Source organism: Lupinus angustifolius, chromosome LG05 (assembly GCF_001865875.1).
Source record: "Lupinus angustifolius cultivar Tanjil chromosome LG05, LupAngTanjil_v1.0, whole genome shotgun sequence".
Taxonomy (NCBI): domain Eukaryota; kingdom Viridiplantae; phylum Streptophyta; class Magnoliopsida; order Fabales; family Fabaceae; genus Lupinus; species Lupinus angustifolius.
In genome coordinates this window covers 23452832-23480197 of record NC_032013.1, presented here as the reverse complement: position 1 = coordinate 23480197, position 27366 = coordinate 23452832, and the positions used below count along the sequence as shown (strand labels likewise).

The following is a 27366-nucleotide window of genomic DNA, read 5'->3' as shown; positions in this document are numbered from 1 at the left end:
CATAAAAGTAACCCCGTAGTGGTTACTACTTTAGTTGCAATAATTCTGATTCAGTCCCTTCATCAAATCAGAAATTGCCTGAAGGTATCTACACTTATTATTATTTCATGACACATATGCCATTTAGCCACCAAATTAATTACTTAAGATCATTTTAATATTTTGGCTAATTACATAATGGCCATAACACAATTATAGAATTATATTTGTGACCCATAAATTGTCAGAAATTCCAACATCATATTCAACCAATTATCACCGATAACCCAACCAACCACAATGACTCAAGATCTCATAACAGCAACACATTTGTAGCAACTAGCAACCAAATTTGGTTTTGACAAGCATCACAACTTCATAAGTTCCATACACAGAAACATACTAGATCTATGGCACCATGAGACATGCATATGCTTCTTTCTCTAGTCTGTTTGCCACGAAATATATCACTTATAAATTAATCACTAATAAATAAAGTATCACTTACGATACATATTACTTTCCCCTATGATTTATACGAGAAAATATCATTTTCACTTTTTCAACATGATTATGGATAACAATTAACGTTTATGCTAAGCATCCTCTCTATGTACTGAGATCACGTCCAGATGCATTGTCCTAAAAGCTTCTTGAACAAGAAAATGTCCAAATTAATTCCCATACGCAATTGCTAATTTGGTTGAGCTTTTCTTCTCTTAATAACAATGACTTCGAAATATCACCATTAGAAGTCCAAATAAGTCTAACTTCTAGATGGACAATAATAAATTTATTTATTAATAAAATATTATCACATCGTTCGATTTATGTATCCTGACTTGATTATGGTTTAATGGTTAATCATCAATGTGAAGAAGTAAAAAAAAAACATGTCCTAAGTAAAGATGTGCAACATGTGCAAATAACCTCTTTCGTTGATATTGATAACCATATATCTATTGTTCCAATAACGTTGTTGTTGTTGCCAACTACTTTTGGTTTATGTTCATGTCTTTCTCTCTCTCTCTTCCTTTCTCCATTGATTTCTTCAATCATTAGAAGAAGAAAAGCTTAAAGCAATGGAGAAAGAAGCAACAAGTGAGAACAAAGCATCACCTTTGTTCTCTCTTTCCACCCCTCTTCTTCACTTGGAAAAGGTACCTTCCTATTTTCACTTTCTTCCACTCCAATTATATTATTCTCTATTCCATTTTGGTTCAGCAATTTTGCTATATGAATTGAAATTTTCCTTCTCTTAAGTACAATTCAATTGCTGAAATTGAAGTTTTGGACATTAGCCCAGTTTTTATTGCATATAATTGCAACTTTTAGGTGTTCAATGGGTTACATGGGGTGATTGAAACAATGATAAAGATCATAGCTTTTTTAAGATTGGTTTATATGGGGTTGCTCAAAAATGGATGAATGATTGTTCTTCATTTCAATTTTCTTCTTTGTTTGTTGTTTTTTTGAGTTAGGATGATGAGATATCAAGCACAATTGTCTCAGGCGTTTCAAGGAATTTGGATACTAGCCAGGTTACTTGTTTTTTCAGTTCATCACTCTGTGATTTTTTATCTTATATTCCATTCTTTTGTCTTTTCCTGAGTTAAGCTACCATACAATTTGTTGGACAAAAAAGTAAATTTTTTTCTTCTTTTTTGACACAAAAGAGGAGTTTGAGTTTTTAACTTATTATATGTATTTCATTGTGAGAACAACAAGGGGGAAACAACGGTTGGTATTCAAGAAGATTATATTGCAGTAAAGGGCGGCGATGTTGAGGATACATTCGATGAGTCTGAAGAGAAATACAGATCCGAAGTTGGCATAATTGATGGAACTGAGGTCAATGACTGTCCAATTGAGCAAGTCAGGCTAACAGTCCCGATCACCGACGACCCTACTCAGCCAGCACTAACATTCCGGACATGGGTTCTTGGATTGGCATCATGTGTGCTCCTTGCCTTTGCGAACCAATTTTTCGGCTACAGAACCAACCCTTTAACAATTACTTCTGTTCCAGCCCAGATTGTTACCCTGCCCCTTGGGAAACTGATGGCTGCTACTCTTCCCACAAAACCAATTCGAGTCCCATTTACGAAATGGTCGTTTTCAATGAATCCAGGGCCATTCCATTTGAAAGAACATGTGTTGATCACCATCTTTGCTACTTCAGGATCTAGTGGTGTTTATGCAATTAGCATCATCACAATTGTTAAGGCTTTCTATCATAGGAGCATCCATCCGGTGGCGGCTTATTTGTTAGCACTATCAACCCAGATGCTTGGTTATGGGTGGGCCGGGATTTTCAGAAGATTCCTCGTTGACTCGCCGTACATGTGGTGGCCTGCAAACCTTGTGCAGGTGTCTCTATTCAGGGCATTTCATGAAAAAGAAAAAAGGCCTGAAGGTGGTAGCACTAGGCTGCAATTCTTTTTCATGGTCTTTGCAGCTAGCTTTGCTTATTGCATCGTTCCAAGCTATTTTTTCCAATCAATATCAACCATCTCCTTTGTTTGCTTGGTTTGGAAAAATTCTATCACTGCGCAACAGATTGGTTCGGGCATGAAAGGCCTTGGCATTGGCTCATTTGGCCTTGACTGGAACACCGTTGTTGGCTTCTTAGGAAGTCCTTTGGCTGTGCCTGGCTTCGCTGTTATCAACATATTGGTTGGATTTGTGCTGTTTATGTATGTTTTAATTCCCCTTTCCTATTGGAACAATTTATATGATGCCAAGAAGTATCCCCTCATTAGTTCTCACACATTCGACTCTACTGGTGCAATATATAATGTTACTCGGGTTCTGAATACCAAAACTTTTGACATTGATTTGGATAATTATAACAATTACAGCAAACTCTATCTTAGTATCGCATTTGCATTCGAGTATGGATTGAGCTTTGCATCTCTAACCGCCACTCTTTCGCACGTTGTTCTCTTCCATGGAAAAGCGATTCTCCGAATGTGGAGGAAGACAACTGCACTAAAAGGAGAACTCGGTGATGTGCATACAAGAATTATGAAGAAAAACTATGAACAAGTCCCTGAATGGTGGTTTGTCTCCATTTTGACGGTAATGGTTATTATGGCTTTGGTAGCTTGTGAAGGCTTTGGCAAACAGCTCCAACTGCCATGGTGGGGAATCTTACTTTCTTTAGCTATTGGATTACTTTTCACCTTGCCGATTGGTGTCATTCAAGCAACTACGAATACGAAATTGGGAATTAACGTGATCACAGAGTTAATCATTGGGTTCATTTACCCAGGAAAGCCCCTTGCTAATGTAGCCTTCAAGTCTTATGGGTACACCAGCATCACGCAGGCACTTGGGTTCCTTGGTGACTTCAAATTAGGCCACTATATGAAAATTCCTCCAAAATCTATGTTCATCGTGCAGCTGGTCGGTACGGTGGTCGCTTCATTTGTCTACTTTGGCACAGCATGGTGGCTTCTCACATCTATTGAGAACATTTGTGATGAAACGTTGTTGCCAGTGGGGAGTCCATGGACATGCCCCGGGGATACTGTGTTTTATAATGCTTCAATCATATGGGGGGTAGTAGGGCCACAGAGAATGTTTACCAACGATGGCATTTACCCCGGAATGAATTGGTTTTTCCTCATCGGTATACTTGCGCCTGTTCCAGTGTGGCTGCTATCTCTCAAATTTCCCAATCACAAGTGGATTCAGCTCATCAACATGCCGATAATCATCGCAGGTGCATCAAACATCCCACCAGCCAGATCTGTGAGCTACATTACCTGGGGAGTTGTTGGTATCTTCTTCAATTTCTACGTCTACAGAAAGTTCAAGGGATGGTGGGCTAGACATACGTATATTCTCTCAGCTGGTTTAGATGCCGGAGTTGCTTTCTTGGCTGTGATCCTCTATTTTTCCCTCCAGTCTTACGGTATTTTCGGTCCAACCTGGTGGGGTCTTGAGGCTGATGACCACTGCCCTTTGGCTAATTGCCCCACAGCTCCAGGTGTATATGCTGAGGGATGCCCTATTCTATGACTTCCCTATTAGCATTCCATCACACATATTGGACATGTAAATGTAGAGAATCTGAATATGTCACTTGCTATCTCTGCTTATTGTAAAAGTAAAATAGAAAGTTGTAAATGTTGTTAGTAGTATACAAGCAAAATTCTCAGTATATATTATTGTTTCATTATTCCTTGGTTCACTCTTGATTGCAGCTAGTGTTGTATGGTATGGTCACTCTTGTAATTGGAGTAATTTCTGCCCCTTGTGAACTATGATATCTTTTGTGGTTTGTTTCACTTGGTGCTGGTTATTAATGTATTGAGATTCAGATTGATTAGTAGCTATTGGCAAATCCATTAATGTATAAAAAAGAGAGAATAAAGCTGGTTATATCCACTTTAAGTGAGTACTGAAAATTGTGTGAATGGTGTAATACATTTCTAATTAGTATTCTAAATGTTTAACTATGTTTTTTTTCATTGAAAATTTAGAGATTTTTTATTATGTTACTTATGTATTAAGATACTCTTGACTAGCATGGATTCTGAAGTTTGAAAATGTGACCAATAATGTATATAGCATGGACTTCATCCATTCAGTAATAAAAGATCAGAATCAAGTATCAAACTGAACTGATGTCATTTCTATTATATTGAACTAAATGAGTAGTTCATTGTTTTAGGGTTCAAAATGTATGTTTGTTCCTTGCAGCCTCATCATAAGCCATAGCAGCTTCTTCGGCCGTAGCGAAAGAACCAAGCCAGAGCCTCGTCAAAGCATTCTGAGGGCTGCCTTTGCCTCTGGTTAGCCCTTTCTTCCATGGCTTCAAAGGGACTTTCTGCAAGTATACATGGTTGGTATTGGAATATAGCTGAACTAAGGAAAAGGGACTATGGTGTATCTATAATTAAGTCACTACTTCCTTTACTAATAAGTAAAAACTTTTCTGTTTTTTATTGTTACTATTCATTTTAGATTGAAAAGGAGTAAAGGAGAAAGAAGAGGCTCCATATAGTTTTGTACTAGATTGATTTGGTATGTTGATAATGTAGTATGAAATATATTAACATACCATTGCATTATGTTTTCTAAAACCTTATGTAAAGATTATAATCTTTTTTGTTAAAGAAAGATAAATAATTTTGGATCATTGGTGATCTTGTAATATTTGAGCATCCATATAGAAGCATGTACTTAAGTTGTAATCCACTTTGATAACAATATGCTGAATGAGTAGGATGGCACCAAGTAAAGAATTCTAAGTGCCAACATTATCACTTATCATCAAGATATAACAAAATGGTATTTCATCCATTATGCAAAGACAAAGAAACAATATAAATGACATTTAATCCAAGCAGAAACTATAGTACCATGCAAATAAGATAATAATAATATAGAAATGAAGGTATTAGAATAATATAGGAATAATCTTGAATTGAATGTTATACATGACCAAAGGATCAACCTTTCAAATAGTCCTAATAATAATATTACCTACTCCCTGAAACCCACAATTATTGATTCCCAATTACACCACTAGACCAAAATGGAGTCAAAGAAATTAATTCCAATGACCCTTCTGTAATATCTTTCTACCCCAATGTAAAAATTACAAGAGAAAGATAAGATCAAACTTTGGTAGGAATAGGGAATAAGGAATAGGGAATAGGACTTCATTTTTATAGAACATTTGCTCCTTATGGAAGAAAAAAATAAATGACAGGACTATATATGAAACCTAAAGTTTGAAAAGATTGGCAGCCAAAAAACCCTACACTGGGATCAATTGTCTGAAAGTTCCCTTCATTGGTTTTCTGACCCTGCTAAAGTTACTTTAGTAAACACTACATATGAAAATGAATATACCTCCATTGGTTCTTTTTCTTACTGCTTCCTTTCTTAGTCCTGTGGCCCTCCATCAACAACAAAACTTCAAAAAAATAACATAAATATAGTATTTACCGGAAATCGTTTCTGTTGTTAACTACCTCGTCAGCAAAACTCATTTTCAGTTTTGCTGAGCCACGAGATGATCAAGCTGCATCTGTTCGAGCCAAGCTCCCAATACGGCATGATCGACAGACTCCTTTTGTGATGTGTTTATGTTTGACCCCTCACCGGAGGATCCAGCTGCTTCAACATTAGGCACATTAGTGGCTAACTTATCTTTGATATCGGTTGGAGATTCTTTGACAAGTGACTGCACCCATGATAAATCCGGCTCCTCACCGTTGTTCCCCAGCTCAAATGAAGATGACCTTCGGTGCTTATTGAAGTCGTCTATACCAGCTGCCCAATCCGCCCTACCATTTGGGGAACCCCATCGAGACCAGGAGTTGGCTGAGGCAGCAGCGGCAGCAGCAGAGTTGGAGCCTAGTTCCCGGGAGCTAAGGCTGCGAAATTGTTGCTGCTTCTCACGTTGTGCTAGCATAGACATCCTAGAGTTCATTGGAGAAATAGGTTCCATGTTTCGCGGTGACATTCTTCCTGATGACTGAGCCCCGAAAGAGGCAGCCTGAAACAAAGGATGTTCAACATTTTTAGGAGAAAAATTGGTGTTCACAGGTGATAACATGTTTTGCTGCTGCTGAAATTGATTAAAGACAGCTGATTTGTGAGTTGGAGAGAAAACATTTGAAGCCAGTGATCCATCAGCAAATCGAGGAGAAGAACTCTCAGCAGAAAAGAGGTCATCGAGATTTGAAGGAGTCAGGGGTTTCATCCGACCTGAGCGGTTCAGATTATTAGAATTCATAGGATGCTGTGGAGATAGGCAAGATAACTCATTAAGGAGATGTTGCTGATCATAATCAGAGAACAAGTCAAAGTCATCCATAGGAATATCTCTAGCATGGAGTGAAGATCTCAAACGACTGGACTGAAGATTACTTCCCGGAAGATGCAAGGCTGGGACATTCGGCTGAGGCCATGGAACAGAAGAGTGCATGCCATTAGCGGAAGGTGACATAGGTGGAGTGAATGGTGAAGGCGACATGACTGACATTGAGGAAGGAGAGCCTGGCAACATGCTCATTGCAGCAGCGAAATCCATGGCCGATGATGTACTTGAGCGAGGTGAGGGAACAGCAGAACCAGTTGAAATATATAACGGTCGAAGCTCTTCAGCAGTGTGCGCAAAGAAACAAACTCTTCTGGAACAATTTATCCCATCCTTGCAGAGGCGAGTTCGATATTGTGCTGGATGCAGCCAACACTCAAAAACCCCGTGAGCATATTCACACATGTCTCCACGACGGCAAGCACCCTTGCGGAAATCGGGACAAGGTACACAGCTGTAATGGTACTTTCTTGGATCCCTTCTACGAGCATTCTCCCCAGGATGGACAAAAGGGCATTCAGTCCAATCATGCGAATAAGCACGAGAACAAGGCCGAACCTTGAAAGAATACATTCGGAATTCATCAGTTGAGTATATGCTGTTCTTGATATCTGGAAGAGAAGGATCAATAGGATATTCTTTCTTCTCAGATGCAGAAGAAACAGGCGCATCTTTTGGCTTCATCTTCAATTGGAAATCTGATGCAGAAGGAGATCCATTCTCTGGTGAATTTGATAATGGTGGAGAATATGAATTGAATGAGGAGGTTGTGATCACCCTAAGATTGCAGCCTGCAATAGAATCATCAGTTTGAAGAAGCTGTTCAAGACTGTTTTTGACACACTCAAGCTTCGGAGGGAAAACAATAACATCCACCGGACGATGTCCATTGGCATCCACCGAATTCGGATCAGCGCCGGCTGCCAGAAGCAGTTTCACAGAATCAACAGCATCTTCAGCCCCACCAGATGCTGCACAGTGAAGGGCAGTGCTCTTGTCGAGTCCACAAGAGCGGTTAATGTCTGCATCAGATAGTGAAAGAATCATCTTCATAATTTCAATACTCCCATAAGTAGCAGCAACCATCAAAGGAGTTCTGTGCTCATTGATCATCTGTTTTGATCCCTTCCGACGACCATACCAAAGCCCAACCTCATCTACTGAGGAAGGATCACACTCAATCAATCGTTTGAAACCTTCAACATCGTTATTGGCCGCAAGCTCAAGCAAGCTTGCGAAGGAATCTCCAGTATCAATACTCAAGTGATTCATCTTTCAGCTATTACGTTGATATGATCTTATCAAATTAGGAGATGGTACTAGTAGCTTTAACAGGTCAAATTCAAAGTGCATGTTTCCATTTGCATGAGATTCAGCTGGAAAAGAGAAACCAGAAGCCCATTAAAGCTAGCATTTAAAGGTACAACAGAACTAAAATTGGATCATGAAAAGCAGAACAATGGAGCAAATTAAGCATTAGCACCAATCTGAATCACAGTTATTGAACAATCAAACATATGAAGTTTATAAGATACTCCAGATAGCTAAGCATCAAAAAGGGAACATGTAAACTAGGGAAGAGAAAGGATTACAAAAAAGTGATATTAATGTTCATAATAAGCTCCTATTTATGAGTGAAAATTTTCACTGCTTAAACAAACCATTCCCCCGGAAAACTAGAACTAACAAGGATCCTCAGTTTACTTCATATATCAAAGAATCAAACAGCAGAATAAATTTTTTGATCAAAAACCATCACCAGAATCAAAAGAGTTTTAAAAATAGAAAATAAAAAAACTGTTCAAATCCAACCAGTGAACTTAACCCTACAACTCAATCAAAAACCTATATTTACAAAAACCCATCAACTAGAGGAAGCACCACTCCCAAGAAAACCTAATTGATTTCAATATTTACCCCCTTTTTAGAGAAAAAAAATATTCACACAGAAAATATCAAAGTACAATAAATACCAATATACAATAAAACAAATGTCTTTGATTATGTAACTAAAACTGTATCAATAAAAAAAAGGACTTGACTGAGACAAAAGGGTATGAAGAGTTTAACAAGATCATTTAAGGATCATGCAAAAAACCAATTTTTACCAAAAAAAAACACACCCATTTTCATATTTCAATACAATAACAAGCAAAGAGCAAAACACATAGACAAGCACAAAGATACTCACTTGTGAAAAGAGGGTATAAGAAAAAACAAAACTTTAAGTGATCTAAACTGCTACAAGAATGAGGGTATGAAGTGAAGTGAATCTTACCATTATTCTATAAAAATGAAAGCTTAGAAAGAGTGAGAAATAGAGAGAGATGAAGACAAAGTCTTGACTTTCAGATCTCAATGGGGTTTAGGTGAAGCAGAGAGAGAGTGTGTTTGGATTCTGAGGAAATCTAGGGACAAAAAATAGAAAGAGAGATATTATCGATAGAGAGAGAGAAAAATAAAAGAGTACCTTCTTCTTTCTTTATTTTCCTATGTGCTTTCTCCTTTTTTCTCAATTCATTTCACACCACAAATTACTCAATAAACTATATTCAAAATTTTAAGAAATGGAAAAAGTTGCCATAAAAAAGGTACCCATATCCTTAACAATATTTGTGATTGCATATTTAAAAATTTATTATTTTAGTAAATTATATTATATGAATTATAATGGTAGATTTATAATATAAGTATGTTATTGATGTAAATACTATTATTTATATATACTACAAAATGTACAAATATAATTAAACTTGAAAAAGTTGATAAATAATAATAAGCATAGGTACTAGACCAGGTAAGCAATAATCATATCATCCAAACTCATTCCTCTAGAAAATAGAAAGTATCACACCGAATAGCTCCGCCACTTTAAAAAAAAATGTTTAATTGTTCAATATTCATTTAATATAATTTATTTAGTAATGATTAAATAAATAAAATATGAATAGAACTTTGATTATTCTTCTTATGGATCACCATGGTAGCTTGTATTATAGTGTCAGTGTTGTAATGTCTTATTAGATTCAATAAAGATAAAAGAAATTAATAATAAGTAAAAATAATTAAATATCTCAAAATTAATTAGTTATTTACCTAAAAGATGAAGATAATACCAAAAGTATCATAATAATTTTCTAGAGGAGCATTTCTTCTATTTAGATGCTGTGATTGTTAAAAATAATTTATTATTAGATTTTTAATTTAAGTAAAAATATTGAATTAATCATTTCTATGGAATAGATGTTCACTTTTTTAATGGCCAATCACATCACGCCTTGTCACTACGCACCGGACCCGATCATGAATTAATAAAAAGATGAGGGGTATAAACGTACTTTCGGTGAGTTATTCTTAATGCGACAGAAACGCTCCTTGTAATTATTTAACACTTTTTCTTTTGGTTGGGTGAAATTTTCTGGAAATTCAACCCAAATTCACCTTACATGCATGTTAATTTCGGACAAAAGCCAAGAACCACTGCCTCAGTAATAAGACACGTGGCACGTAGTTATTGGTGGTGGCGAATGTTGTCCTTTTATCCTAAATATGAAGGCTTTGTTTGGTAAAAAACACTGACATTTTTATTAATTAAAATATAATGATTGATTAATCAACAAAATAGTAGAGACATGTTTGGTAAGAGAATAATTGATTAAGAGTGTACTAATTTAAACCAATAATAATTATATCCAACACTAAATTTACTTAAATGTTGCTCAACACAAAAAATTTGTTACTAAAAATGGCAACTTGTTTGGCTAGTGAGTAATTTTTGTCACTAAAAATATTATTACTAAAAAAGATTGATTGTTTATTTATTTGCATAAAAACTAGAGAATTCACAATCTTTATCTGGTTCTTTTGCCTGTTAGGTCCCAAAAACGGTATTAATCTTTTCAAAAATTAATATCCTTATTTTCAATTGTGGCAATAATAATGAAAATTAAATGAGTTTTCAGTTAAAAAATGTAATACTCCAATATCTATTTTTTATGTAATATATATATATATAATACATGAGTGTTTCTTTGATATATTTTTTATAACTTGAATTTATATGAATTATGTCTTGTCTTTAAAAGCACATAGGTTTTATGGGTTTCATCTCTATGATAATTTAGGGAGATACTCATAAGTTATTTGTGAATGAGAATCTGAGGTCAACAATAATATTTTAAGTAAAGATTCTATCAATTCTTTATAAATTGGATTATATTTCACTTGTCATATTATTTTATTTTATACAAGATATTAAATGTTAATTTTATTAAATATTTCTAATTTAGTCTATCTAACTTATCCCTAAAAATTAAAAACCTAATCATTTATTATTTTTTTAAGATTTGGGCTTCGCTTTAAATAAATACAAATTTTTTCTCTTCAATAAAGGCATAGAAACTTTATATTTGTAGAAGTAATCCGTTACAAAGGTGAAAAGGGCTCCCACTACATGATTTTATAATATTTTTAGTTTTTGTTTGGTGTCAGGATATTTTTATAAACTTTATGTATCAGAAAAGGATTTATTACCAAAATGAATGATAAACTTGGTAAATTATATATTTATTGATAAGTTTAATATATATTTAATTCCTATATATATATATATATAAATAAATAAAAGAAACTAAAAAATTAAATCAAATATCTCACTGTTTTAGTCTTTACCTAGGAGAAGATTAGCATATAAGTGATGTTACCATACAAGTTTCCAAAAATGTGTTCATACTTCATACATATACATATATATATATATAAAAATAAATGTTTAAATTAAAATTTTAATAATTAATTTTTTATTAACCAATTATAACAAAAAATACATTTCGAATAAAAGATGCTCACATGAATGTCACTTATGATTAAAAAATATTGGTTCAAGTGATACATATTTGATTCTCTTTAAGCAATATCTTGAGTTCGAATCTCGTACATTTAAAAAATATTTGCTATGAAGTAAGCTACACATATATGTGGATGTTACTAACTCGAACATGATTACTTCTAGTACAAAGATACATACGAAAAAAAAAAAAAAAAGAATTCGAGTATGGATTGAGCTTTGCATCTCTAACCGCCACTCTTTCGCACGTTGTTCTCTTCCATGGAAAAGCGATTCTCCGAATGTGGAGGAAGACAACTGCACTAAAAGGAGAACTCGGTGATGTGCATACAAGAATTATGAAGAAAAACTATGAACAAGTCCCTGAATGGTGGTTTGTCTCCATTTTGACGGTAATGGTTATTATGGCTTTGGTAGCTTGTGAAGGCTTTGGCAAACAGCTCCAACTGCCATGGTGGGGAATCTTACTTTCTTTAGCTATTGGATTACTTTTCACCTTGCCGATTGGTGTCATTCAAGCAACTACGAATACGAAATTGGGAATTAACGTGATCACAGAGTTAATCATTGGGTTCATTTACCCAGGAAAGCCCCTTGCTAATGTAGCCTTCAAGTCTTATGGGTACACCAGCATCACGCAGGCACTTGGGTTCCTTGGTGACTTCAAATTAGGCCACTATATGAAAATTCCTCCAAAATCTATGTTCATCGTGCAGCTGGTCGGTACGGTGGTCGCTTCATTTGTCTACTTTGGCACAGCATGGTGGCTTCTCACATCTATTGAGAACATTTGTGATGAAACGTTGTTGCCAGTGGGGAGTCCATGGACATGCCCCGGGGATACTGTGTTTTATAATGCTTCAATCATATGGGGGGTAGTAGGGCCACAGAGAATGTTTACCAACGATGGCATTTACCCCGGAATGAATTGGTTTTTCCTCATCGGTATACTTGCGCCTGTTCCAGTGTGGCTGCTATCTCTCAAATTTCCCAATCACAAGTGGATTCAGCTCATCAACATGCCGATAATCATCGCAGGTGCATCAAACATCCCACCAGCCAGATCTGTGAGCTACATTACCTGGGGAGTTGTTGGTATCTTCTTCAATTTCTACGTCTACAGAAAGTTCAAGGGATGGTGGGCTAGACATACGTATATTCTCTCAGCTGGTTTAGATGCCGGAGTTGCTTTCTTGGCTGTGATCCTCTATTTTTCCCTCCAGTCTTACGGTATTTTCGGTCCAACCTGGTGGGGTCTTGAGGCTGATGACCACTGCCCTTTGGCTAATTGCCCCACAGCTCCAGGTGTATATGCTGAGGGATGCCCTATTCTATGACTTCCCTATTAGCATTCCATCACACATATTGGACATGTAAATGTAGAGAATCTGAATATGTCACTTGCTATCTCTGCTTATTGTAAAAGTAAAATAGAAAGTTGTAAATGTTGTTAGTAGTATACAAGCAAAATTCTCAGTATATATTATTGTTTCATTATTCCTTGGTTCACTCTTGATTGCAGCTAGTGTTGTATGGTATGGTCACTCTTGTAATTGGAGTAATTTCTGCCCCTTGTGAACTATGATATCTTTTGTGGTTTGTTTCACTTGGTGCTGGTTATTAATGTATTGAGATTCAGATTGATTAGTAGCTATTGGCAAATCCATTAATGTATAAAAAAGAGAGAATAAAGCTGGTTATATCCACTTTAAGTGAGTACTGAAAATTGTGTGAATGGTGTAATACATTTCTAATTAGTATTCTAAATGTTTAACTATGTTTTTTTTCATTGAAAATTTAGAGATTTTTTATTATGTTACTTATGTATTAAGATACTCTTGACTAGCATGGATTCTGAAGTTTGAAAATGTGACCAATAATGTATATAGCATGGACTTCATCCATTCAGTAATAAAAGATCAGAATCAAGTATCAAACTGAACTGATGTCATTTCTATTATATTGAACTAAATGAGTAGTTCATTGTTTTAGGGTTCAAAATGTATGTTTGTTCCTTGCAGCCTCATCATAAGCCATAGCAGCTTCTTCGGCCGTAGCGAAAGAACCAAGCCAGAGCCTCGTCAAAGCATTCTGAGGGCTGCCTTTGCCTCTGGTTAGCCCTTTCTTCCATGGCTTCAAAGGGACTTTCTGCAAGTATACATGGTTGGTATTGGAATATAGCTGAACTAAGGAAAAGGGACTATGGTGTATCTATAATTAAGTCACTACTTCCTTTACTAATAAGTAAAAACTTTTCTGTTTTTTATTGTTACTATTCATTTTAGATTGAAAAGGAGTAAAGGAGAAAGAAGAGGCTCCATATAGTTTTGTACTAGATTGATTTGGTATGTTGATAATGTAGTATGAAATATATTAACATACCATTGCATTATGTTTTCTAAAACCTTATGTAAAGATTATAATCTTTTTTGTTAAAGAAAGATAAATAATTTTGGATCATTGGTGATCTTGTAATATTTGAGCATCCATATAGAAGCATGTACTTAAGTTGTAATCCACTTTGATAACAATATGCTGAATGAGTAGGATGGCACCAAGTAAAGAATTCTAAGTGCCAACATTATCACTTATCATCAAGATATAACAAAATGGTATTTCATCCATTATGCAAAGACAAAGAAACAATATAAATGACATTTAATCCAAGCAGAAACTATAGTACCATGCAAATAAGATAATAATAATATAGAAATGAAGGTATTAGAATAATATAGGAATAATCTTGAATTGAATGTTATACATGACCAAAGGATCAACCTTTCAAATAGTCCTAATAATAATATTACCTACTCCCTGAAACCCACAATTATTGATTCCCAATTACACCACTAGACCAAAATGGAGTCAAAGAAATTAATTCCAATGACCCTTCTGTAATATCTTTCTACCCCAATGTAAAAATTACAAGAGAAAGATAAGATCAAACTTTGGTAGGAATAGGGAATAAGGAATAGGGAATAGGACTTCATTTTTATAGAACATTTGCTCCTTATGGAAGAAAAAAATAAATGACAGGACTATATATGAAACCTAAAGTTTGAAAAGATTGGCAGCCAAAAAACCCTACACTGGGATCAATTGTCTGAAAGTTCCCTTCATTGGTTTTCTGACCCTGCTAAAGTTACTTTAGTAAACACTACATATGAAAATGAATATACCTCCATTGGTTCTTTTTCTTACTGCTTCCTTTCTTAGTCCTGTGGCCCTCCATCAACAACAAAACTTCAAAAAAATAACATAAATATAGTATTTACCGGAAATCGTTTCTGTTGTTAACTACCTCGTCAGCAAAACTCATTTTCAGTTTTGCTGAGCCACGAGATGATCAAGCTGCATCTGTTCGAGCCAAGCTCCCAATACGGCATGATCGACAGACTCCTTTTGTGATGTGTTTATGTTTGACCCCTCACCGGAGGATCCAGCTGCTTCAACATTAGGCACATTAGTGGCTAACTTATCTTTGATATCGGTTGGAGATTCTTTGACAAGTGACTGCACCCATGATAAATCCGGCTCCTCACCGTTGTTCCCCAGCTCAAATGAAGATGACCTTCGGTGCTTATTGAAGTCGTCTATACCAGCTGCCCAATCCGCCCTACCATTTGGGGAACCCCATCGAGACCAGGAGTTGGCTGAGGCAGCAGCGGCAGCAGCAGAGTTGGAGCCTAGTTCCCGGGAGCTAAGGCTGCGAAATTGTTGCTGCTTCTCACGTTGTGCTAGCATAGACATCCTAGAGTTCATTGGAGAAATAGGTTCCATGTTTCGCGGTGACATTCTTCCTGATGACTGAGCCCCGAAAGAGGCAGCCTGAAACAAAGGATGTTCAACATTTTTAGGAGAAAAATTGGTGTTCACAGGTGATAACATGTTTTGCTGCTGCTGAAATTGATTAAAGACAGCTGATTTGTGAGTTGGAGAGAAAACATTTGAAGCCAGTGATCCATCAGCAAATCGAGGAGAAGAACTCTCAGCAGAAAAGAGGTCATCGAGATTTGAAGGAGTCAGGGGTTTCATCCGACCTGAGCGGTTCAGATTATTAGAATTCATAGGATGCTGTGGAGATAGGCAAGATAACTCATTAAGGAGATGTTGCTGATCATAATCAGAGAACAAGTCAAAGTCATCCATAGGAATATCTCTAGCATGGAGTGAAGATCTCAAACGACTGGACTGAAGATTACTTCCCGGAAGATGCAAGGCTGGGACATTCGGCTGAGGCCATGGAACAGAAGAGTGCATGCCATTAGCGGAAGGTGACATAGGTGGAGTGAATGGTGAAGGTGACATGATGGACATTGAGGATGGAGAGCCTGGCAACATGCTCAAGGCGGCAGCAAAGTCCATGGCAGCGGATGTGCTCGCGTGAGGCGAGAGGACAGCAGAACCAGTTGAAACATATAATGGTCGAAGCTCTTCAGCGGTGTGCGCAAAGAAACACACTCTTCTGGAGCAATTTATCCCATCCTTGCAAAGACGGGTACGATATTGTGCAGGATGCAACCAGCACTCAAAAACACCATGAGCATATTCACACATGTCCCCGCGCCGGCAAGCACCCTTGCGAAAATCAGGACAAGGTACACAGCTGTAATGGTATTTTCTTGGGTCCCTTCTACGAGCATTCTCTCCTGGATGGACGAAAGGGCATTCAGTCCAATCATGCGAATAAGCACGAGAACAAGGCCGGACCTTGAAAGAATACATTCGGAATTCATCAGTTGAGTATATGCTGTTCTTGATATCTGGAAGAGAAGGATCAATAGGATATTCTTTCTTCTCAGATGCAGAAGAAACAGGCGCATCTTTTGGCTTCATCTTCAATTGGAAATCTGATGCAGAAGGAGATCCATTCTCTGGTGAATTTGATAATGGTGGAGAATATGAATTGAATGAGGAGGTTGTGATCACCCTAAGATTGCAGCCTGCAATAGAATCATCAGTTTGAAGAAGCTGTTCAAGACTGTTTTTGACACACTCAAGCTTCGGAGGGAAAACAATAACATCCACCGGACGATGTCCATTGGCATCCACCGAATTCGGATCAGCGCCGGCTGCCAGAAGCAGTTTCACAGAATCAACAGCATCTTCAGCCCCACCAGATGCTGCACAGTGAAGGGCAGTGCTCTTGTCGAGTCCACAAGAGCGGTTAATGTCTGCATCAGATAGTGAAAGAATCATCTTCATAATTTCAATACTCCCATAAGTAGCAGCAACCATCAAAGGAGTTCTGTGCTCATTGATCATCTGTTTTGATCCCTTCCGACGACCATACCAAAGCCCAACCTCATCTACTGAGGAAGGATCACACTCAATCAATCGTTTGAAACCTTCAACATCGTTATTGGCCGCAAGCTCAAGCAAGCTTGCGAAGGAATCTCCAGTATCAATACTCAAGTGATTCATCTTTCAGCTATTACGTTGATATGATCTTATCAAATTAGGAGATGGTACTAGTAGCTTTAACAGGTCAAATTCAAAGTGCATGTTTCCATTTGCATGAGATTCAGCTGGAAAAGAGAAACCAGAAGCCCATTAAAGCTAGCATTTAAAGGTACAACAGAACTAAAATTGGATCATGAAAAGCAGAACAATGGAGCAAATTAAGCATTAGCACCAATCTGAATCACAGTTATTGAACAATCAAACATATGAAGTTTATAAGATACTCCAGATAGCTAAGCATCAAAAAGGGAACATGTAAACTAGGGAAGAGAAAGGATTACAAAAAAGTGATATTAATGTTCATAATAAGCTCCTATTTATGAGTGAAAATTTTCACTGCTTAAACAAACCATTCCCCCGGAAAACTAGAACTAACAAGGATCCTCAGTTTACTTCATATATCAAAGAATCAAACAGCAGAATAAATTTTTTGATCAAAAACCATCACCAGAATCAAAAGAGTTTTAAAAATAGAAAATAAAAAAACTGTTCAAATCCAACCAGTGAACTTAACCCTACAACTCAATCAAAAACCTATATTTACAAAAACCCATCAACTAGAGGAAGCACCACTCCCAAGAAAACCTAATTGATTTCAATATTTACCCCCTTTTTAGAGAAAAAAAATATTCACACAGAAAATATCAAAGTACAATAAATACCAATATACAATAAAACAAATGTCTTTGATTATGTAACTAAAACTGTATCAATAAAAAAAAGGACTTGACTGAGACAAAAGGGTATGAAGAGTTTAACAAGATCATTTAAGGATCATGCAAAAAACCAATTTTTACCAAAAAAAAACACACCCATTTTCATATTTCAATACAATAACAAGCAAAGAGCAAAACACATAGACAAGCACAAAGATACTCACTTGTGAAAAGAGGGTATAAGAAAAAACAAAACTTTAAGTGATCTAAACTGCTACAAGAATGAGGGTATGAAGTGAAGTGAATCTTACCATTATTCTATAAAAATGAAAGCTTAGAAAGAGTGAGAAATAGAGAGAGATGAAGACAAAGTCTTGACTTTCAGATCTCAATGGGGTTTAGGTGAAGCAGAGAGAGAGTGTGTTTGGATTCTGAGGAAATCTAGGGACAAAAAATAGAAAGAGAGATATTATCGATAGAGAGAGAGAAAAATAAAAGAGTACCTTCTTCTTTCTTTATTTTCCTATGTGCTTTCTCCTTTTTTCTCAATTCATTTCACACCACAAATTACTCAATAAACTATATTCAAAATTTTAAGAAATGGAAAAAGTTGCCATAAAAAAGGTACCCATATCCTTAACAATATTTGTGATTGCATATTTAAAAATTTATTATTTTAGTAAATTATATTATATGAATTATAATGGTAGATTTATAATATAAGTATGTTATTGATGTAAATACTATTATTTATATATACTACAAAATGTACAAATATAATTAAACTTGAAAAAGTTGATAAATAATAATAAGCATAGGTACTAGACCAGGTAAGCAATAATCATATCATCCAAACTCATTCCTCTAGAAAATAGAAAGTATCACACCGAATAGCTCCGCCACTTTAAAAAAAAATGTTTAATTGTTCAATATTCATTTAATATAATTTATTTAGTAATGATTAAATAAATAAAATATGAATAGAACTTTGATTATTCTTCTTATGGATCACCATGGTAGCTTGTATTATAGTGTCAGTGTTGTAATGTCTTATTAGATTCAATAAAGATAAAAGAAATTAATAATAAGTAAAAATAATTAAATATCTCAAAATTAATTAGTTATTTACCTAAAAGATGAAGATAATACCAAAAGTATCATAATAATTTTCTAGAGGAGCATTTCTTCTATTTAGATGCTGTGATTGTTAAAAATAATTTATTATTAGATTTTTAATTTAAGTAAAAATATTGAATTAATCATTTCTATGGAATAGATGTTCACTTTTTTAATGGCCAATCACATCACGCCTTGTCACTACGCACCGGACCCGATCATGAATTAATAAAAAGATGAGGGGTATAAACGTACTTTCGGTGAGTTATTCTTAATGCGACAGAAACGCTCCTTGTAATTATTTAACACTTTTTCTTTTGGTTGGGTGAAATTTTCTGGAAATTCAACCCAAATTCACCTTACATGCATGTTAATTTCGGACAAAAGCCAAGAACCACTGCCTCAGTAATAAGACACGTGGCACGTAGTTATTGGTGGTGGCGAATGTTGTCCTTTTATCCTAAATATGAAGGCTTTGTTTGGTAAAAAACACTGACATTTTTATTAATTAAAATATAATGATTGATTAATCAACAAAATAGTAGAGACATGTTTGGTAAGAGAATAATTGATTAAGAGTGTACTAATTTAAACCAATAATAATTATATCCAACACTAAATTTACTTAAATGTTGCTCAACACAAAAAATTTGTTACTAAAAATGGCAACTTGTTTGGCTAGTGAGTAATTTTTGTCACTAAAAATATTATTACTAAAAAAGATTGATTGTTTATTTATTTGCATAAAAACTAGAGAATTCACAATCTTTATCTGGTTCTTTTGCCTGTTAGGTCCCAAAAACGGTATTAATCTTTTCAAAAATTAATATCCTTATTTTCAATTGTGGCAATAATAATGAAAATTAAATGAGTTTTCAGTTAAAAAATGTAATACTCCAATATCTATTTTTTATGTAATATATATATATATAATACATGAGTGTTTCTTTGATATATTTTTTATAACTTGAATTTATATGAATTATGTCTTGTCTTTAAAAGCACATAGGTTTTATGGGTTTCATCTCTATGATAATTTAGGGAGATACTCATAAGTTATTTGTGAATGAGAATCTGAGGTCAACAATAATATTTTAAGTAAAGATTCTATCAATTCTTTATAAATTGGATTATATTTCACTTGTCATATTATTTTATTTTATACAAGATATTAAATGTTAATTTTATTAAATATTTCTAATTTAGTCTATCTAACTTATCCCTAAAAATTAAAAACCTAATCATTTATTATTTTTTTAAGATTTGGGCTTCGCTTTAAATAAATACAAATTTTTTCTCTTCAATAAAGGCATAGAAACTTTATATTTGTAGAAGTAATCCGTTACAAAGGTGAAAAGGGCTCCCACTACATGATTTTATAATATTTTTAGTTTTTGTTTGGTGTCAGGATATTTTTATAAACTTTATGTATCAGAAAAGGATTTATTACCAAAATGAATGATAAACTTGGTAAATTATATATTTATTGATAAGTTTAATATATATTTAATTCCTATATATATATATATATAAATAAATAAAAGAAACTAAAAAATTAAATCAAATATCTCACTGTTTTAGTCTTTACCTAGGAGAAGATTAGCATATAAGTGATGTTACCATACAAGTTTCCAAAAATGTGTTCATACTTCATACATATACATATATATATATATAAAAATAAATGTTTAAATTAAAATTTTAATAATTAATTTTTTATTAACCAATTATAACAAAAAATACATTTCGAATAAAAGATGCTCACATGAATGTCACTTATGATTAAAAAATATTGGTTCAAGTGATACATATTTGATTCTCTTTAAGCAATATCTTGAGTTCGAATCTCGTACATTTAAAAAATATTTGCTATGAAGTAAGCTACACATATATGTGGATGTTACTAACTCGAACATGATTACTTCTAGTACAAAGATACATACGAAAAAAAAAAAAAAAAGAGAGTGTGGGGTTATGAGACGTAGTGGTTGCAGTGAAGTGGATTGGAATGAGTTGTTGGAATCCGCCGATGAAAGAGAAGGTGTACGGGAAATTCATATGCCACGGGTTATAATAATATAATATTTATCTTCATCGACCATCATTTATTTGTATTATTTGATTGGTTAATAGTATATAAAACTCTTATATTGTTAGTACATATATCTTGCTCATAAAAATAGAGATTAAAATGGAAATAATTCATTATTTATATGAAATATAAAATATTGGTTGAAGGATTATGATAAAGTTTATAACCTAACCAAATATTTAAAGGTTATGACTTATGAGAAGTTCAGACTTGAGAATTGATTAGGTAATTGCCTATATCAAATTTGTTTGATAAATTAGTTAGTATATACCAATGAAATAAACTCATGATACCTTAAGTAACCTATTAAATATGAACATTAATTCATAATTATTGAAATATCTTGATTTGGCAAACAATAACATAAAGATTATTTTTAGTGGGATAAACCACTTTATAATAATTTCACTCAATCAAGTACACTCTTCTAAAAAGCAAGCATGACTTATTTAGCTTATATATGAGTTGATATGTTTTTTCTAACTATTGTTCATAGGTAATGATTAATAAAGCAAAAAACGAGATCATGTATAAAAAATGAGGGATCAACTTATTTCAAGAGAATGTTTAAAAAAACTTACTCATTATCATACCATCAATTCTATAGGTATCTAGTGGTTTAGATTTAGTTACTAATTTAATTCATTGAGTATTCCTAAAATTGATAAATATGATGAGAAATAAGTTTAAAAAACGTAGTGTTCCTCATAAAAAATAGTACAAAAGAGATTTTTTTCTAAATGTTGTTTTGAGAAAGAAAAAATATGTACCTAGTGAGAGTAATTTATATTGTTAGTATATTATTTATTATTTTTTAATTTTTACTATCATGTGAAATGAATTGAAAAAACAATTATAATGAATAATAAATAATATAATGATCATATATAATTTTTATATAAACAATGTATAAATATTACATTAAATAATTTAATTTAGTTCATAATATATTATTATAAATGACAAATATCTTCATATTAAATGTTTGATGTAATTGTATTATTAACAAGAACTCTAATGTGATACCTTATATTGAGGAAAACCTTCTAATTGATCTACTTGGGCTGTTTTTATTAATACAGATATAAATATACAATAAACATTTTGTTTGATGGCCATTGTTTTTTTTTCCATTTTATTTAGTTAGATAATTTTTTTAATTTTTGTAATTATAATTAGATTTGAAAAAACTGTGAGAGAAGCTGGAAAAGATTTTGAAACGTGTGCCTCATAAGCCGCCCCATCTGACTAAATATATGTATTATTTTAATCTCATTTATTCTTTTGAAAAATAAAATAGTATAAACTTTTATGCTGAAAATATATAGATGTACAGAATGAATTTAGCAAAAATAATAAAAGTGGAAAAAGTTACTGTGTGGAGTTACTCATACACAGTGAAGTGGTGAAAATGGGTCTGAGTGATGATTACTGTTCATGACGTGGCAATAAAGTAGCCACAAAACTTCGTTGAAGATAACTAAATTTTCTTCCTCTCATCTCAACAAACGTACTTTTCAATTTTATTTTCCTTTTTACTCTTCAGGTTTTAAGTTATATAAATTTTTTTTAGTACATTGGAATACACAAACAAAATACAAAAGATAAAGGATAAGAATTATATCAAAGGGGCAATATCCAACTGCGGGATATGAAGTGCTCCTGCACGTGGTAAGTCCCAAATTCTCTTCTAAGTCTAAACTAAGCTTTGATAGAAAATTAACCATCATATTTCATGCGTAGAATATCTCAATTTCTCTTGAGCAAACCACCAATACTCGTAATAACCTCTGATAGACGATCCAAACAAACTTGTTTCATAACTATAATAATGTGAATAGCCTCCAGACAGTCACTCTCTAGGATAACTTTGTGTTGCTCCAAATTTCAAGTTAAGGTAAACCCATATTCAATAGTGAGCAGCTCCACAAGAATTGAGGACTCAGTACCAAAATTAGCAAAAAAACCAAAAATGCCAAAGACCAGCCTCATTGGAAATATAACCACCCCTCCAATGTTATATACAAGAAAAATGTTATACACATGTTAAAAAATATATAAAAATTAAATAGAAGATTAAAATGTTTTTATTAAGTTCTCGTACATACCCAAAGATGATTTCCCACCATCAATTCGATCTAAATTCTTATAAGTGAAGAAAATGTCAAATATTGTTTGAGTTACTAATATATTATATATTTGCATTTAACTTTTTTAATTATTAAAGGGTATATCTTATGACCATTTATTAGCACATTAAGGTTAATAAAAATGAAGAAAAAAACAATCTTATTTCAAAAGGTTTGACATAGTTTGTCAAATACTAATCCCATACTCAAATTTTATGTTGTATGTCCAAAAGATTTGGGACTATTCCTATGAGAACACTTCATATCTTACACGTTAAGCTTTCTCATTTGTTCTACTTTATGTGTACTTTTCCAATGTATAATAAAAGACTCAAAATTTTAAATTAACATAAATTTCCACCATCAAATAAGTTATGTTTGATTATTAAACACTTAATTTCAATTAGGTATGTTTTAACTTAATTCCATATACAAACATAAGGAATGTTTTAAAAATTAAACACCAATAAGTATAAAATTGAATTGTTATCTAATTACAATTAATTTGATTTGGGAAAATGAGTTTTCTATGACATTTGAAATTAAGGTATGCTTTATTATTATATTTAATTAGTAGTCCAATATTTTATTTATTTGTAATTTTCTTATATATTAAATAATTTTAGATTAATATTTAATTATCACCAATAGATTCACAAAAAACCATTAATAGTAATTCTATAGTTTTTACTAATAAATATACTTAATTTCAATTTGTATTCAGCTTATGATTTAAAAATATTAAAACAATAACTTGAAATGTGATTGTCAAATAAACTTTTAATTATACACAATGCAAAAGTATTAAACGTAGTCAATAGTTAAAATTAAACAAAAAGATATATACAAGTTTAGGAAATTTCATTATCTAATATTAAAATCTATTTGGTATTTAAAAAGTACTTAAAATTTAAAGTAAGTCCCAACTTTTTCCAAAAATATTGAAAACTAAGGACATTCACGTGCTATCGAAACTTCTAGCTTCCAGGACGATGACAACGTTGTTGTCGAGTTAGTCCTCCTCACATGCATACACACACATACATATATATATATATATATATTATGTATATGCAAGTGGGATTGGAACTTAGTTTTTATTAGGAGGAGATATGATTAATTAGATAGTTTGAGATCAATGGTTTTAAAACATATCAACACATCATCTTATATGTTGAGTAAAAAGATAAAAATACAATGATAATAATACATTTAGAATGATTTTTTGGTATTATTAATGGTATATCATCATTTTTTCGGTTAAAAAACTAATCATTTTCGGTGTTTGTGGTTGTCATTCTCAATAAATGTAGTTCTCAGAAATCAAATATTCAACTTTGGACTAGTGATTTGGAATCACCTAACAATTTCTTAGTTTCTAACCTTTGACAAAAAGAATTATTGGCATGTTAATAAAATTGGAGGTTAAATACTAGCATATGTGCACATAAAATGTTTGTAGAGAGAACCATGTGAATGTTTTTTTACTCAAATGAAATTGATTTGTAATAAGTATATTTGTCGTTCTAGATATTTTTTTGTCATAAGTTTTATTTGATTCTAGGAGATAGGAGGGGAGAGATTTTAGTGAAAGGAAATTAAAGAAAGGAGTTTTTCAATCCTCCAAATATTAAGGGAACCTTTTAGCCCCCTAAAAAGTTGAACCAAATATTAAAATTTATAAAAAAATTCTCTCACCATCTTCCTTTTTTATCCAAGAAGTTTAAATATGTGATTTTTAATGAAACCCCTATATCTTTTTCTTCAACATGTAGGAGTTAGGCCATTTTTTCACATGACCTATAAATTTATATTCAGTTTATCTTATAGATAGTTTGTGTTCTTTTCCTACATGGATCATATTCACAAACATGTATTGAATCTTCATTTCATGAAGGATTACACTCAATAAAAAATAAATGTGTTACTAGTAAATATCGAGTTTTTTAAATAAGATATTTGATTTCAATTATAAGTATAATAAAAAATTGTTAATAAAAGCAAAATCTAATTGGATGATCTCTATGTCTCCCAAAATTTGTCTTTAACTATCTACTATAGAACCAACACAAAGAGAAAATAGTAGAAATTTGTTATGCAACATATTTTCTCACATAGGCTAATATTATTTAATTTAATTACACCTAAATGTTTATTTACGAGTTGAGTTTTTTAGGAGAACGAAGAGAAATAAAAGACTTAAGAGTTATGACATATATTAGTAAAAGGACTTCGAAACTTTCCATTTTTCTTTATTTTCCTCCGAAACACAATTCACATATAGAGCATAAAGGAATCTTATCTACAATTTGGCATTTGAAATTCGAACTCCACAGCAAGAAAATATTTTTTTTTGTTATGAGATTCTGTATCTCTCTCCCACTCATTTTCAAAGGTGGAGTCCGCATATAAGAAAGAAGCATGCACAAGTACCTTATGTGCAAAACTGAAAATGCATTTCTTCACTTACATGTATTGCAAATTAAGGTAATGAGAATATATGGTCCCTATCAAAATTTGTCTATGCAAAGAAAAGGACGGCTTATATAATTAATGCTTTTTTATAATTATTCTCTTTTAAAATGGGCCAAGGGATACATAAATTGGGAACTAAGAACCATTAAATAAAGTAGAAAAATACTTATCGGTTCCAACAAAGAAAGTGACCTATCTTACTTTGATTTGGTGGTAGGGACAATATGATGAAGTAGACTCTTATCTTTACACATCATTAGTTCTTGTTTGATTTGGCCGGTTACTATGGCTCCCAATCACAAGGACCAAAATGGGACATGACCCTTTGTTTTTATGACACTAGTCATGATCTTGCTAAATCAATTTCATTTTACCAAGTATCAAGTTCCATGTTTGATTCTCAACTTATTATTCCAAAAAATATTCCTAAAAAGTAGGGGAAATCATATATTGCTATGTTGGTCTAATTGTACGAGAATCGGCTAGATCTTAAGAAATTTTAAAAGTTTAATGGTTTGATTCGTATCAGTGATACTTGTTAGGAGAAACAATCACATATGAACTAAAATTATGTATTAAGAAGTGGACCTGGCAGTATAATGAAGAGTGTATCACATCATGGAAATATATAAATAAAAATGAGAGAAAAATGTTTCCTTTAATAAAATGGAGAAACATGAACATCACCCATTAAATAGAGGGAGAAGAGAGTTGAAGAGAACAAGCTTTATGAACGACATATCAATTTGTACCTTAAAGAATATGAGCAGATAAGATATAAAGATGTAAGAAGTTTAGGTGTTGTAGCTATAGAAGGATCTCACCATATTCTTTATGTTTTAGTGAAGATGCCATTAAATATCGAACTATTGAGGAACAAGAGTCAATATTGAAAAACATGAGTAAGACATAAAACGAATAAACTCATAGGAAATTTGTTTCTTTGAATAATTTTTCTCTAGAATAAAATTTGAGCTAAATGCATAGTGGATTAAACTAATTGTCACATGTAACCTAAAAATTTAGAGGAGAGGTTATTATATATAATGATAATGATGTGAGATTTGTAGATATTCCAAGTGTAAAGATAAAGGATAACATTATAAAGGGGTATATAAGTTGATGAACTCATCATAAATATAATAACTTAAGATTTTGAGTTAAAATATGATATCAAACTCATTTATATATATATTTTTATACAATCCATCTAATAACAATTTATTTCATACATATAGATCATTCATCTCATATCTCATAACCTTCTAGGAAAAAGAAAGAGGTATTGGGCAAATAAAAAATCACCATGTTTCATTTCATGCTATCCTATTTTAAATCATTCAAATAATGAATGTAGAATCATCTTATTGCATTCAGTTTTATGTATTTCTATTAATCCAAACCAAAGCTAAATGAAGTGTTCTTTTTTTTTTCCTCCATATAAATATAAAACAATGTTAGAGTGATTGCAAAGATGGATACACCATTCCCCTAGATGTCTACCAATTTTTTAATATTCTTTTTCTGAATCCATATATTATTTAAACGTTGAAACAAATATAATTCATATAACATTCACATCCTTAATATAGTCTTTAACAATTAGATAAAAAATATATCAAATTGTAAGAAATGGATGGATATTGTTTATCCTTCAACCTTGGGCCATATATATGTGATTTCAGAAGACATAGAAGCCCACTATTGGTGAAGCTGATAGAGTCCAAACCAAATATATTTTTTCCCCACACAATATTACAATGTTATGA

General features: G+C 32.9%; 4 protein-coding genes across 5 annotated transcripts; 2 read left to right on the top strand and 2 right to left on the bottom strand.

Moving 5' to 3' along the window:
• Nucleotides 929–4321, top strand: LOC109348237 (oligopeptide transporter 5-like). 2 transcript variants are annotated; one of them, XM_019588550.1, is made up of 4 exons: nt 929–1139; nt 1461–1520; nt 1708–4012; nt 4046–4321. In XM_019588550.1, exons 1-3 carry the CDS (start codon nt 1062–1064, stop codon nt 4003–4005), a joined length of 2436 nt encoding a protein of 811 aa, XP_019444095.1. In that variant the 5' UTR covers nt 929–1061; the 3' UTR covers nt 4006–4012; nt 4046–4321. The 2 variants fall into 2 exon arrangements, with proteins under 2 accessions (XP_019444095.1, XP_019444094.1); XM_019588549.1 differs by having other exon boundaries at nt 1708–4321.
• LOC109348236 (zinc finger CCCH domain-containing protein 30-like) lies at nt 5371–9301 on the bottom strand. Its single transcript, XM_019588548.1, has 2 exons — nt 9099–9301; nt 5371–8196 (listed from the first exon to the last, which is right to left on the bottom strand). The coding sequence occupies exon 2, from the start codon at nt 8090–8092 to the stop codon at nt 5990–5992; it is 2103 nt and encodes a 700-aa protein (XP_019444093.1). The 5' UTR covers nt 8093–8196; nt 9099–9301; the 3' UTR covers nt 5371–5989.
• On the top strand, nt 11358–13319 carry LOC109347096 (oligopeptide transporter 1-like). The gene is made up of 3 exons (XM_019586824.1): nt 11358–11373; nt 11832–13010; nt 13044–13319. The coding sequence occupies exons 1-2, from the start codon at nt 11358–11360 to the stop codon at nt 13001–13003; spliced, it is 1188 nt and encodes a 395-aa protein (XP_019442369.1). The 3' UTR covers nt 13004–13010; nt 13044–13319.
• Nucleotides 14369–18298, bottom strand: LOC109348235 (zinc finger CCCH domain-containing protein 30-like). Its single transcript, XM_019588547.1, has 2 exons — nt 18097–18298; nt 14369–17194 (listed from the first exon to the last, which is right to left on the bottom strand). The coding sequence occupies exon 2, from the start codon at nt 17088–17090 to the stop codon at nt 14988–14990; it is 2103 nt and encodes a 700-aa protein (XP_019444092.1). The 5' UTR covers nt 17091–17194; nt 18097–18298; the 3' UTR covers nt 14369–14987.

Excerpts from the sequence above, each read along its gene's own strand:
- LOC109348237 (XM_019588550.1), top strand. The coding sequence starts at position 1,062 with ATGGAGAAAGAAGCAACAAGTGAGAACAAAGCATCACCTTTGTTCTCT. Across the intron at positions 1,140-1,460 it reads CTCTTCTTCACTTGGAAAAG|GATGATGAGATATCAAGCAC; the intron begins GTACCTTCCTAT and ends TTTTTGAGTTAG. Across the intron at positions 1,521-1,707 it reads GGAATTTGGATACTAGCCAG|GGGGAAACAACGGTTGGTAT; the intron begins GTTACTTGTTTT and ends GAGAACAACAAG.
- LOC109348236 (XM_019588548.1), bottom strand. The coding sequence starts at position 8,092 with ATGAATCACTTGAGTATTGATACTGGAGATTCCTTCGCAAGCTTGCTT.
- LOC109348235 (XM_019588547.1), bottom strand. The coding sequence starts at position 17,090 with ATGAATCACTTGAGTATTGATACTGGAGATTCCTTCGCAAGCTTGCTT.